Source organism: Pituophis catenifer, unplaced genomic scaffold (genome assembly GCF_029215685.1).
Source record: "Pituophis catenifer annectens isolate HBS135680 unplaced genomic scaffold, rPitCat1.0.hap2 SCAF_2, whole genome shotgun sequence".
Lineage (NCBI taxonomy): Eukaryota > Metazoa > Chordata > Lepidosauria > Squamata > Colubridae > Pituophis > Pituophis catenifer.
In genome coordinates this window covers 110,398,924-110,412,975 of record NW_027256882.1, presented here as the reverse complement: position 1 = coordinate 110,412,975, position 14,052 = coordinate 110,398,924, and the positions used below count along the sequence as shown (strand labels likewise).

Here is a 14,052-nt window from a genome sequence, read left to right as displayed (position 1 = left end):
CTAGTGTCCAATTTCTGAAATCACACAGTCTCAAATTTCTATCATGACTTTAAAACAATTTGGTTCCCACAAAGGTGTTGTCTATTTATATATAATTATTTCCAAAATCTTATATAACAAAACCACTAGTATTCCAAATTTGTGTGGTCTCTTAATTCATTTATAACTTTGAGTTAAATTCTTATTTAGCATCTTGTTGTTTATTTTAAATTCTTTAAATCTTAAGATTTATAGTTAATTTTTCTTTTATTCTGCAATGAAGGTAAGCACACCAGATGATTTTGCTAACTTGTCATTTTGAAGTTCCCTATTAGTCTTAAGATACTTAAATAGTTAATTTCCAAAAGCGATTTGAAAGAGGTTAAATCCAGTGTCCTTAAAAAGACTCCACCACTGTTGAGAGCTTGATGGCTTCTCTACATCTCCTTGTGCTTCACTAATATGGAAAGTGAAATAAAACATTACAAATACTTATTGTAGAGTAAGAACAATACAAAAGTCCCTAACACATTGGCCTGGTATTGTATTAAACTAGTTTATTTAACTAGTGTTAAGAGACTGCTTTATGGAAGCATAATATGATCAGAACATTCAATCCCCCGAAGCCTTTCAAATTCCAACAAATCCTTTGAAATGGACAACAAATACCACTGAGCAGATACATCAGTTCATTGTGATGGAATAGATATCTATATATAAAAACACTTCCACAACTGAGATTTTTTCTAACATTTTATTATTAAAAGTGTTCAGATATTTGCTTGCCAAATATTTGCACACAAATGTCCATCAGAGAGTTTTTGAGGCTCTCTAAGCAGCTTTGAACAGGCACCTGAAGAATGTCACAAACGAGACAACGGTCTCCTACTGCAAAGCCCCCAGAAGAAGCCATTTCTTGTTCCATGCCAATTTCTTTGATCAGACTGTAAGGGAACTGAGCATCAAGGTATAAAAGACATCACCCCCAGAAATCTGGCACAGACTTTGCTTTGGACACTGGTAAAAAGCCAATTATGAAAAATTCTTGTGGTTGAAAGAGACTTGGATAGGCACTGCAAGTGAGGTATTACTTAAATTCAATAATGATCTAGACCCAAGAATCATTTTCTAGTAAATTGAACTGCTTTATACTTGCATGCTCACTGCTCAATTACCTAACCTTCTGGGTAATTCTGACACAGCGGCCTCTAAGGAAACCAAGCATACTGAAAAATGTACCCTTTCCTATTGCTACATTTCCCGATACCACCAAATCCACTAACATCACACCCGAAACCCTTTCCCCTACTGTGGCTCCTTAAAAAGATGCCATTCCCCAAATACAGAAATAGCAAAACAGATGCTACTTCAGCAAATAGCAATACTCTTCCACATCTAGTTGATTCCTCCATTCCAAACAGAAAGCACTGGTGACTTTTGCCAACCCTGTTCCTCAATCGCAGTTGATAATAGCTGACAATCTGTATTCCTGCAGATATGTAGCCCGTTGCCAAATTGTCAGCTTGGGTTTTGAAACTGTAGCCACCTTAAATCCAGAAACGCACTGCAAAAGGAAAAGATAAAAATCAGTTTTGCTATACTGTCATTAAGCCAGCTGCTACTTCAACTTAATTAATAGCCAAACAGAAAGGCTCTAAATTCAGCATAAACCTGATTATTCGGTTTATCAATGGTAAGATTGATGTGCTAATATGCTGTGATAACAGAACAAAGATTAAGGAGTGTGCTCTCAATGTTGTATCAGGATTTGGCAACTCTTGACAAATGACTAAAATACAGTTATTTTATACACTAAAAAGTGGAGTTTCTTCGCCATCTGACTTACCTTTAAAAGAATCCTAGAAGCAACAAGACCTTGTGGTTTCCAATGGCTTGAGGCGTAGCTTTAAAAGAGAATCTATTTTTGTTGTATGTCTAAATAAGGAGAGGGGTATGTCCTTAATACCACACTAAACTTTATATGCATACCACGTGTGAAGACAGAGAAAACCCTCTGCAGTAGAGACCGGATTTTCTCTATGATGCAGCCTACAGGGTAGCAACTCATGATTCTGGTGAAGAAAACCAAAAGGCAAATTTCCTATTCCTGTGTTTGAGCAAGTTGGAGCTCAGTGTAGATCTGGTTCTCTAAGTTCTAAAAGAGGTTCCCTAAATCTCTAACTTCATGATAACAAAGCAATGCACATTCAAATTCACTGCCATTAATTTTTGATTCAGAATAGCGAGTTGTGTTATATGGAGCATCTAACAGAAATGGTTAGTATTTACCAACATTGGGATGTTCTATCTGGAGTCTGCAAAACCTATGTCCTACAAGATGAGAGCTACCTGAGAGATAGCTATTGACTCCTAATCAATTGTGTAAGTTACCCAAATCGGTTAGTTAAGATAATTTAGGCTCAGCTGAAACAGCACTCTATACATGAATCTATGTCGTTCTTCACATATTTAATGACTGGTTTGCTTTGTTTTTGTTTTTTCAAGATTAATGGAGTCTTAATAATTAAGCCTTTAACTCAAGGATAATTTGAGCTGCAATCCTTCCTGTATCTTTGAGTAGCTACTCAATAACCAAATTGCTGCCTTGCCTGGTAAAAAATGTACTATTACTAACAGACAGGACCAAGAACAATACTGCAGTCTTTTAATGACAAATATTATAGACTTCAAAGTCACAGCTTGTTCTTATTTTTGTAGTAATTTTGGCACTGTCTTTTGGCTATTTAATTTATACGGGTGGCTCACAAAAGGATTACAAATGTGTGCAAAGAAAGACATGAAGCAATACCAGACCTTACGAGGTATCTTGGGGTGGAGAAGGATTCTGACTCTCAGGCTCTGGGGGAGGAGGAGGAGCTGGCACCAAATCCTCTTTCTTCTGTGCAGCCAGGAAATCATGAATTGCCTTCTCTATCTGTGGCCTGAAGATGTGGTTAAGTTTTGGATCCACCACCTGAGAAATAATTCTGTCTACTCCAGCTTCCAGCATCCCTGACCTGGGGCAGAGACAAAAGAGCCATTCAGCTTCTGTCAAAGATCTTCCCTGCAGCCCCCACCTAGAGCTCTCTGGAGCCATCATGTCAACTGCAATTAGCCTTAGAGTGGTAAGAATGACAGCATTCTTGGTAGCATTTACATGGGAGAAGCACCCCACCTTTTGTAAAGAAACCCCAGATGGCTCTGAACCTGCACTTTCGAGAGTGCTTGCAAAATGGACAACAGATACGTGGTCGCCCAACCACTTAAAAAGTATCGTGGGCAGAAGTTGTGTTAGGGTGCTTGTGGGATGCAAATAAGAACAAATAAAAACCTGCCTTCACACAAAGCAGAGGGGGGAAAAGCACATCCATTGGTAAGGATAGGTGGGTGAGGGAAGTGACCTTTTTGGCTGGTACAAGAGAAGAAGAGAAAGGTGGCCTTCTACCACTGTCAATTGCTCTGACCTCTGCCACGTCTAGACATAGGGGAACTTTTTTCACAAGACAAAAACAAACACTTGCAACACATGACAAAGAGCTTTTTTGAGAACAGTGTGTCAAAACCCAAGAAGTGACATTGCTTCAAGGCTGTGCTGGATAAAGAGAGCAGGGAATCAGCTGTCTGGTTGGGTTAAGTCATGTCTGCAAAAAGCCAAGAAGCAAAAACAGAGACACTGAAGAGCATTTGGGAATGCAACTGCAAACCTAATGTGACCCTACCTCCTGGGCAGAAAACTAACAGTACCTGCTATTTTGAGGCTATGTGGGCACTTAAGAAGATCAGTATTCTTTGACACTCAGCCTTTCAGAAGGGCAGGTCTAATCTGGCATGAACTCTGATCTGCTCAAATGCTTTTCTACCTCCTACTTGTTGAGTCGTGCCTTGTACTGCAATAGTAGTTCTATGCAATGCAGATAAAGGCTGCAATATTGCTATTATAGTGGGCAAGCTTTCTATAGTAGCAGAATTATACCTAGAAACCATCACTAGGTGCTCTGAGTATCCACAAGATTAACACAGGCAGAATTCAATTGATGGTGTTATATTTATCTTATTTCTAAGGCAAACTTATTAAATGAAAAAGGAAGGGATTATGTGGTACATAATTTGTCCCAAGAAACAAGAAAAAGGATATCCACAATCATAGAACAAGCAAAGCTAAGAATTAGTGACACAGATGCTGTTTTCTCCTTAGCATTTATTCTATTATATCAAAAAGGTTTGCCTCAGATTAAAAATTCCTTGATTTCCCAAACTGACTATATCTACATCATAAAGATGGCTTACAAAATGCATCTTGGAATAAATTCGTGGTAACTAGTATTGATTGGTGTTGCAAACGATTTGTAGATCTGTTTATATTGTCTTTCTGTCCAGAAAGAAATCAAGAGAAATGCTTTGTATTCTTTGCCCTACCCTGATTAAGCCGTACAACAGTCAATAAACTAAACCAAACTATATTTTGAACTCAGTGTGTGTTCCTGCTCTATTTATACAAAACACCCACATCTTATTTCATACAGATGAGGCCTGGAGGACTTGCTATACTGCAAGGTGGGTTCAATGGACGCTGTATTTGAAAATATAGCACATGAAGCTAGGGCAAAATTAATGTCCATTTAATTCACGCCAACATTAAATTAACATTAAATATGTCTATAGATAAAACTATTTTCCAGTCATGGGTTTAACATGTTCTTTCTGTCACATTAAACAGCTGGTAACAGCTTAATTTTACTATGTGAATTTAAGATCTTCTCACTGTTGCCCCTAGAGGTGATTTTCAGTTAGTGTGCTGCCTTTTTCCTAGAGAAAGGTAATCTGATCACTTCCACATTTGTTAATTTTTCAATTGAATTTATAAACAGCCCCAATGTCTCTGGGCAACATACAAAATATACAGTAAAAAACAAAAGAGTAAAAACAAAGAATTACCTCACCAAAAGAAGAATGTCCAGAAAAATCAATGACTGTTAAACATTGATTACTGTAACCAAGGGCCCAGGTTTTAAGGGCTCATTTAAATAGGGCCAATGTGGGTCTCACCAATTATGGTGTTCCAAAGGGATTAGATGACATGTTTGAGGTGGCACTTCCCCTTCATTTTTCTTTAAAAGAAATTTCAGCAGCATGTATTATAGGGGTTTCAATCTATTTCACAGAGGATATGTGTTATGACTGTTTTTGGTTACACAGACTTTCAATTAGAGCATAACTGAAGTTGTTAGCATTTTGTGACTGAAACAGCATTATATGAATAAATAACATTACCCACAAACGTTATATTGTCTAAGGCCAGGTAATTTGTTATCTTCAGTTTATAAAATATTAAAGGTGGGATATAAATAAGTAAAATAAAGGTGGGAACTGAAGAAGCTTCTTGAATGAGAAGCAAAACATCTTCAACAGCAAAACAAAGAAAGTCCAGTTGCCTTTTGAAAAAGCACCTCTGGGACAACCATGACCTAGATGACTGAGAATCTTCATAGGCATTTAGATATAAATGAATAAAAAAATATTTTTTAAAATTGCCAGTTAGAGCCTTAAGTCCTTCACTTTTGAGTGTCTGGATGTTAGAATTTAAAACAGGCCTTTATCAGTGCCATCTTTGAATTTCACCAAACATTATTATGGCACTTATGTTTTAGCATATCTAAACACAGAAAAAGAATCAGGTCAGATTTATTCTTCTTTGTTTCAATGTTAAATTCCAAGAAAATGAAAATTTGGTAAGTGTAGTAATTTTATAGGCTGCAAGACAATTCTTATAAAAACCCAAAGATTAAATCTTTCAAAATTCTTTCTTCTAAATGGTCAGATTCACTTTATTATTTCCAATACCTCTAAATAAGCAACATAATTCAAAAGGAATTATAGAAACAAGGCAAATGGTTAGAGTTATGACAATATGTGAAAAACCTATTTTAGACCATCTGTTGGACTCATTTAGAAGATGTTATTGAAATATGACTTAGAAACTGAACTGAACAAATGGAAGATGATATGATTAAATGAATATAGAATTTAAATTATATAACTGCTATGCAACAATAGGATGGCTGTTAAATGGAAGACAAATGAATGTTACACATAGAGAAAACTAACACAATAAGTTTTACCACTGGTATATTACTCCAGTGAATATTGCCAAGATAGACACATTTTCTAAAAATTGCTGGAAATGCAACATAGGTCAAATAATATTTTTCTATCTGTTGGCACTGTTGTAAAGCTCAAAATTTTGAAAGATGATATATTACAGAATGAAACAGCTTTAAAGGCTGAATTCTCTTATCTGACAACTGTTTTCACTGAACATTACCAAACTTCTATCTTACAAAATACACTAAGTTGGCTTTTTAAATGGCAACAGCTGCCCAGATTTTTTATGCCTTTTAGTAGAGATCACATATAAGTCCCTCTTTAGAAGAATGGCAAATTAAGCTATGGGAGTATTCATCTTGTTAAAAATAATCTTATATTTGAAAAATAAGTTTGATACATAACATAATTTATCTCAAAAAACATTTGTGCATTATAATTCTACATATGGATATGAACTACATCTGAAGTTTAGGTTTTTCTTAACATAGGTTTTTATATTAATTTTAGCTTGATAAATATACAATTTTTATATTGAATATTTCAGTTAATAGTTATTTCTTATTATTCATATTACACTGATCACTTTTTAAATTAATGAACAATGGCTTCATTCCATAATGGTTTTAAAGTCTTAAACTGATACAAATCTTAATATGCAATACTAATCTTATATTACTTTGAATTTTTTTTCAGTTTTGTATAGCTTTTATATTTCTTTTCTACTTTATTTCAGTTTTTCTTATTCTGTTTCTTTTTTTTTCTTGGCTATGTTTTTAAATATCTGCTACTAAGTACATATACATTTTTAGCACATGTATGGCAACAGATTGTAATTCATTATTTCCTCTTCACTGCATGCTTCAAACAGAAGATGTGTTCCAATAATTTCTCCTGAATAATTTACAATATTAAAAAGTTATAGAAGGCATTCAAAATCTAATTTTACTTAAACCACAGGATATAATTAAACTACTGGATATTCTCTATATATTTACAAAGAACACATGCTGTGTTGTGTGAACTGATTAAGTGTAATAACTACTCAGGAAACTGTACAAAATGTATGTTACCACTGCACTCTGCTGGACAATTTTGTACACCGTACAATTTTAAGCTGATAGAAGTATTGAGTCTTTTTTGGGATTGGAGGTGATAAAAGAGGAGGAGATTTAAAATACTGCAAATTATCAATATGCTGTTTTCTCCTCAAAAGAAGGATTGCTTGTAATCCTCCATTATGTGTCCACTTGCTCTAGAAACACGAGTCCTGTAAGAATGCTCAGATGTCCCATTATATTACATTTATATAATATATTGCATATACTGTATGTTCAGGCTCTCTCTGAAAATCCAACCAAGTATATGGGGATTTCCATATAAACTGTCATCTCTCCTTATCTGAAACAGTTTTCAGATGCTGGTTTTTTGATACTATATGACTACAGCATGAACCTACGAAAAGGCAGGTCTTTTTAAAGAAGTTTACAGGGCAGCAAACCCTTGCCCATTTGGTTGCACAAATAGCTGCACCCCATCAAAATGTCCACACAGCCTATCTGTCAGACTGCAAAGAGGTCTAAGTAACACCTCAATAGGTAAAACATATATAGATGAAGGTCTACAAACTACCAGGAAACCTTCTTCTAATTCTTATCAAAATATAAGGGCTTATTTATCTTCAACAATTTTTATATTTAGTACCTTCTACTTACTGAATCACACTTTGTCTGAGCCCATTCCGCAGTTGGTTTTTGTTCATTGCTGGGTTCCATTCTTGCTTATCCAGGTGGGTAGATACAAAGTTGTCCACTTTCTGTCTCAAATTCTGATAAGCTGGCTAAACAAAATTGCATAATGAATACAACAAACTTGATGGGCTTCTTATAAAGCCCTCCTTGGGGATAAAAATTTATCCTGGTCAAACTTTTGACAAGCAATTCTAAAAGAAAAACAAAATAAAGCCTAACAGCAAACTGAAACATAAGAAAACGAAACAAGCAGGGGAAAAGCATGGAAGCATACAGGAATACGTCCTAAGGCACATTCTGTTTGTTAAGAGCATGCTTTTCATCCATTCTTTTGGAACAGCACACACAAAGAATATTCTTCAAATAAGATGATGCAGTGCTTAGCTCTGAAGGAAAAAAGATATTTCATAGCATGTAAGGCTTCTAAAGTAGCCCTGTCAGTTTCTGTTCTTAAAACAAACTTTTTTCATTGCAGAAGATAGCCGACAGCGGTTGCAGTTGGGTGTTAAACTCATGCCTTCATGTGCTCTGAAGCATCTTTTTCCCTGATACAGTACTTCTGTATTGATTTACATAAATTCTTGTCAAGTAGGATTTCTGGTAAAGGCTCCCCATATATTCCTGATAAAATTCAAAGGATCCGTCTATAATAAGTAGAAGAATGACAGCAAAGCTGGCCATTTGACAAGAAGAAATAGTAGAACAGTGAAGCTTCTTTAGATAAAATGTTATTAGCAAAGTGTTCATTTTAAAGTAGAAAGAGTTATGCATACTTATTAGAGAAAGAAAGGATACATGTAGAGGAAAATAAAGTATACAGTATTGCTTTCTGAAAATTATATATCAAAAGAACTTTAAAGCAGGGATGCAAATTCTAGATATGGCTGGATTCCAGCTTCTATCATTGCCAGCCAGCATGCCTGCCCAGAATTTAAAGATTTAGTTTTGAATCATATGTTCTAATATTCATTTTATAAAAGTATGACAATGTTTTTATATTTAAAAATACCTGATTAGTTTCAAGAATATATTCAAACTTTAGTACATAAGACGATTTAACAAATGTTGAGCATCTTCTAATCTGCTAACTTCTACATAATGCTGATAGAAGAGAACATAAATTAAAAGAGTTAAAGCTTATGATTATAAACTTTCTATAGTATGACCCTGAAAGAGCCTGCTATTTGTTCACTAAATATATGCTCTGAATTTTTACATTTAGAAGTGTTTTTGTACTTATTGTACAATAATTGTTAAAAGTACAAGAATACAGACCGACCATGTTGGGCAAATGGAATAGAATATCATTCCTCCAAAATTTTCAAGAATTCAGAATATGTTATTCTATTGAACTGATATTGTATAGAATCTTTTAAAATCCTATCAAAAATAGCCGTTTAATGACAAGGTGGTGAATATTTATTTTAGTTTTATCAATTATATTTTGCTATTTGGCTGCATCTGGAGTTCAGAAAATATTACAATCATTATTTCTGTTATTAGTGTGTTTACAAAATGTAGTTCAAGGAAAGAAGACTCAACTCCATGAGGGGAATAAAATTTGTAGCAGAAATTGGAAACAGTATTATCTATACTAGAAGTAGAATATATACCATACTTTTTGGGAGTATAAGACACACTTCCCCCCCCCCCCAAAAGAGGGTGGAAATGTTGGTGTGTCTTATACACCGAATACAGCCATTTTTGGCCTCCCGAAACCCCCCCCGCATGTCCTGATTTCAAGAAAAACAGTCCCATTTTTCGCAAAAAGGGGTGCACATAGGCTTTGGGATGCCTGCAGAATACTCTTGGGAGCTGGGGAGGGCAAAAACATGACATGCGGGGGGTTTGGGAGGCCAAAAACCGGGCACGCAGAGGCTTTGGGAGGCCTGCAGAGTGCTCCTGGGGGACTGGGGAGGGCAAAAACGCGACATGTGGGGAGGTTGGGAAGCCAAAAACATGACCGTTTTTGCCCTCCCCAGCCCCCAGGAGCACTCTGCAGGCATCCCAAAGCCTCTGCACATTCTGTTTTTCACAAAAACAGAATGCGCAGAGGGTTTGGGAGGCCTGCAGAGTGCTCCTGGGGGCCGGGGAGGGCAAAAACCTTTTTTCTTGTTTACCTCTTCGAAATCTTGGTGCATCTTATACTCCGGTGCATTTTATAGTCCAAAAAATACGGTAATAAAAAGTTGTATACTGTTCATCACAAGACTAGAGATTGTGTTGTTAGAAGGTTTTAGAGCCCGACTTATCTTTTTTGATAAAGGTTACATTCTTCTGTTTGCCTTGATTTTTAGCCTCATGATACAATATATATTCAATCATTAGGTATTATTGGGTCAGTATGAAACAATTTTGTGACCTTGTATTTGATCTCTTAGCTTACATTAAATCCTTCTATCTTTCATAGGTATTTTTTTCTTCTTCTGCTCAATGCTTTACCTTTGCTTATCTAGGCGGCTATGATCTTTTCTTTTTACTAGCTTGGCTTACATCAACTTTCCACACTCTTTTGGGCTATTTTGTTTATCTTTTCCTTTCATTTCCCATAGTTGGTAGCGAAGACGTGTGACAGTAAATGTACAAAGGTCTTATGTCAATGCCATCTGTGGTGGCATTGAGATGAGACCTTTGTGGTGAAGACTTTAAACCCCAAGCATATCCTATTATATCGGGCACTAATACTGTCATGTAATTTCCTCCAGTTTTTTTACAATCTCTGATAATCTGTTAAATTTTATTAATTGTACATGGATTTTATCAAATATACACACTAATGTATATGCTATCCAACTTATATAATATTTAAATTTCATTCCTTATCGCCTTTAATTCTTTACTAATCCTTTCTGCTAATTTACATCCTTAGAATATACTTATGCTTCTGTCTTTCTTCCTTCTTAAAACACATTGGGAGTCACTGACATAGGACATTAAACCTAATGCTTTCTTTAGGACAATACATTTAGGATAATTTGTTTATCAGAAAGAAGAATCATTTTTCAATGGATGTTTAGGCTAACCCAATCTTTTATTTAAATTGATCACAAACATTGCCATATCACAGTCATGTGCTCTGATTAATACATGTTCTACAGTCATGCATAATACTAATATATTTAAGGCATATATTTGGTTGGGCTATTGTTGGGTATATCTGGTCTCCTTTTTTAGATTCTCATGATCTGGGCATTGAATGAGATGTCCTAATGTGCATTATCTTCATGTTTTGTCATCTGACCATAACTAAAATCTCAATATGTTTTTATTTTACTGATCAGTACAGTTTTAATAAAATATGTATTGCTTATTTGTGTTGATGTATTTTGTTATGTATATTAACTTTCAGCAAACATACATAGCCTTCCTAAACTGGGTTTTGACCAAGATCACAGCTGATCAGGACTTGACAGGAAATATTGTCTAAATTCTTAAAAGTGAAAGCTTTCACAAGACAAAATAGATTCTGAAAGAGCAGAAGGCCTTCAAATGGTCATAAATACAACTACTATTGGAATGGCTCAGAAGGGAAAATAAGGAGCTTGTAATGGGGATCATGTAGTGTATACACAGCCAGTGCAAGGATTTAAAGTAGATTCTTTAACAATGTCCTATTGATTACATTCATCTGACTAAATGTTTTAGGCTTAACGAGGGTCTTTGAAACTAAAATGTTCCAGTTCAGATATATTAGTTTGCTGTGTTATATAAGTTAAATCATTGGTCCATCTCTCTCTTTGGGATTTTAGACAGTATTATTTAGGGATACAACTCTTATTCAGTTATATTAACCCCGTAAAGATTGAAGTACTAAATGCAGAATATCATATCCCATGCACTCTCCCCATGCAAGTGCTGTTAAAAACATCATAGCTTGCTAAACTTCTTTCAAAAGGTCAAAACTAAGCACTGTGGTTAAGGAGCAACTATAATACAAAACAACAACAGTTATACCTATAATAAGTTAATAATTAACTAATGCAAGGCTTCCAGAAAGCAGTAAAAATGGGAAAGCCCTCTATAATTATCTTGGATAGTGATATTATTACGGAGATTTTAAATGTTAGTTGTTACTCTTGATATTTTGTCGGCTATTTCTTTTGCATATGTTTTATTAAGTTCCTTAAGCTGTTGGACAATAAACAAGATGTTTTATTATGCTGCTCTAACTGATGTTTAGAGTTAGACAGTATTCCTTCACAGAAAGAGAAGAGGAATCTTAGAACCAACTTCCAGTGGAAGTAGTGGGCCAATAATCAGTAACTGAGTTTAAACATGCTTGGGATACTTGTCTATTATCAAATGAGATTAATAAATTAATAAAATAAATAAAAACACAAATAAAAAACTCAAAGCGCAGATTCGATGGATTGGCTCTTTTCCTGCCATCCATTTTCTATGTTTCTATATTCTGGTAGCTGCCTTGAAGCTGTTTCGATTTGGCAACATACAAATTAACTCACTAATCTAATTAAATAACTATGAACCCAAGGTTAATGCGTTGCTTTAAATACACAGTAACTTATTTGGCTGCTTACAATAAGAGGACAACTTTACAAAATTTTATCTTTCCCCATCCATAGGTAAAGGTTCCCCTCGCACATATGTGCTAGTTGTTCCCGACTTTAGGGGGTGGTGCTCATCTCTGTTTCAAAGCCAAAGAGCCAGCACTGTTTGAAGACGTCTCTGTGGTCATGTGGCTGGCATGACTAAATGCCAAAGGTGCACAGAACACCGTTACCTTCCCACCAGGTGGGAATTTTTCTACTTGCATTTTTTACATGCTTTCAAACTGCTAGGTTGGCAGAAGTTGGGATAAGTAACAGAAGCTCCCCCATTACATGGGACTAGGGATTTGAACTGCTGAACTGCCGACCTTTTGATTGACAAGCTCAGCGTCTTAGCCACTGAGCCACCGTGTCCCCATCCATATTACAGTATAAATGCCAAGCAAGAACGTGCACAGGTAGTTTAACAATGTGGTAACTTTTACCAACAAAATTAGCAGTTTCAGTCCTTTATTATAGAGGCAGTGATTTCTGTACTGAAATTTACTTTGCACAGAAAGAACACTAAGACGTCTGATCCTATATGCTGCCAGGCTACAGAAATTATAATAATTTAATACCTAGGATTTAATGTCGTATATTCTTGCTCCTTAACATGATACAAAGTTCAGTAATTTCTCACATCCAGAACACTGGTTCTCAATGTCCCTTATTTTAAGTCTCATTAGTGACTTAACACTGAAAGAATCTGAGCGGCCCCATGAAAGAGGACAAAAAGCTCACCTTCCCAATGGGCTTACAATGTTATTTTATGGTTCGTTTACAAGCACCCCATCTGGATTAGTTCTAGTTGGGAAACACAGCATGGCTGTGCAGCGATCAGTCCAGATGTGGAGGAGAAAAGATGTCCACATTCAAATCAACAGAGGAGCCTAGCTAAAAACACAGCCCTTTGTTACCGGCAGAGGCAACTGGAGCGCTCTTTTGTCCCTGTTTCCCCACCAAATCCGGATCGGATTATTGAAGGGGGTTATTAAGCTCCCTACAATGGAAGCAGCGGTACCTTAGTGTCGACGTCGGCCAGGCAGTCCCGGCGAAAAGCGTCGAAGAGGCCGCGGCTCTTGAGTTGGCCCACGATGAGGGCGATGAGCTGCGCGTCGCCGGGGGGCAGCGAGGCCGGGTCGGTCCCGCCCGGCCCCGAGGAATTCCCACCAGCCCCGCCCGCGCCTGAGGATGTCCCGCCGGGCTCCGCCATCCCACCCCCACCCCCGCCGCGGCCGTTGCCCTTCTACTCCCAGCAGGAGGTAAGGCGGCGCCGGCGGCGGCCACAGCACGAGTGGGGACGGCAGCAGCTGTTGGCGCCGTTCATTCGGTGGTCGCAGGCATTTTGCATCACGGTTTCCCGCCGCAGGTTGGGACACGTAGGCTTGTCAAGGAAAAGGCGACCGTGGCGCGTATTTATTACGTTTACAACCCAGCGGCAGGGAGAGACGCGGGGATGCTGGGTATTGTAGGAGCAGGTCTGGCTAGAAAAGGGAGGGGTGTTTGCATTGATGCAGCGCGGGGGAAGAGCTTCGGGACTGCAGGGAGGCAGAGAAATAGGCTTGTAAAGCTCGAGTCCCACCACATTTAAAAGAGTTGTGTTACACTATGACAGCCATCATCGCCTTAGATAGAGGAATGATATAAGGATAATGGGAGTTGTAGTCCAT

The 14,052-nt window shown here is 36.9% G+C and overlaps 1 protein-coding gene across 1 annotated transcript; it reads right to left on the bottom strand.

Annotated features, from left to right (window-relative positions):
• Nucleotides 1-713: 713 nt before the first annotated feature.
• Nucleotides 714-13,708, bottom strand: BOD1 (biorientation of chromosomes in cell division 1). The gene is made up of 4 exons (XM_070937360.1): nucleotides 13,404-13,708; nucleotides 7,797-7,921; nucleotides 2,794-2,996; nucleotides 714-1,543 (listed from the first exon to the last, which is right to left on the bottom strand). The coding sequence occupies exons 1-3, from the start codon at nucleotides 13,593-13,595 to the stop codon at nucleotides 2,795-2,797; spliced, it is 519 nt and encodes a 172-aa protein (XP_070793461.1). The 5' UTR covers nucleotides 13,596-13,708; the 3' UTR covers nucleotides 714-1,543; nucleotide 2,794.
• Between the last annotated feature and the right edge of the window lie 344 nt (nucleotides 13,709-14,052).

Excerpts from the sequence above, each read along its gene's own strand:
- BOD1 (XM_070937360.1), bottom strand. The coding sequence starts at position 13,595 with ATGGCGGAGCCCGGCGGGACATCCTCAGGCGCGGGCGGGGCTGGTGGG. Across the intron at positions 7,922-13,403 it reads TGGCCGACGTCGACACTAAG|CCAGCTTATCAGAATTTGAG; the intron begins GTACCGCTGCTT and ends AATTTTGTTTAG. Across the intron at positions 2,997-7,796 it reads CTCAGACAAAGTGTGATTCA|GTCAGGGATGCTGGAAGCTG; the intron begins GTAAGTAGAAGG and ends TCTCTGCCCCAG.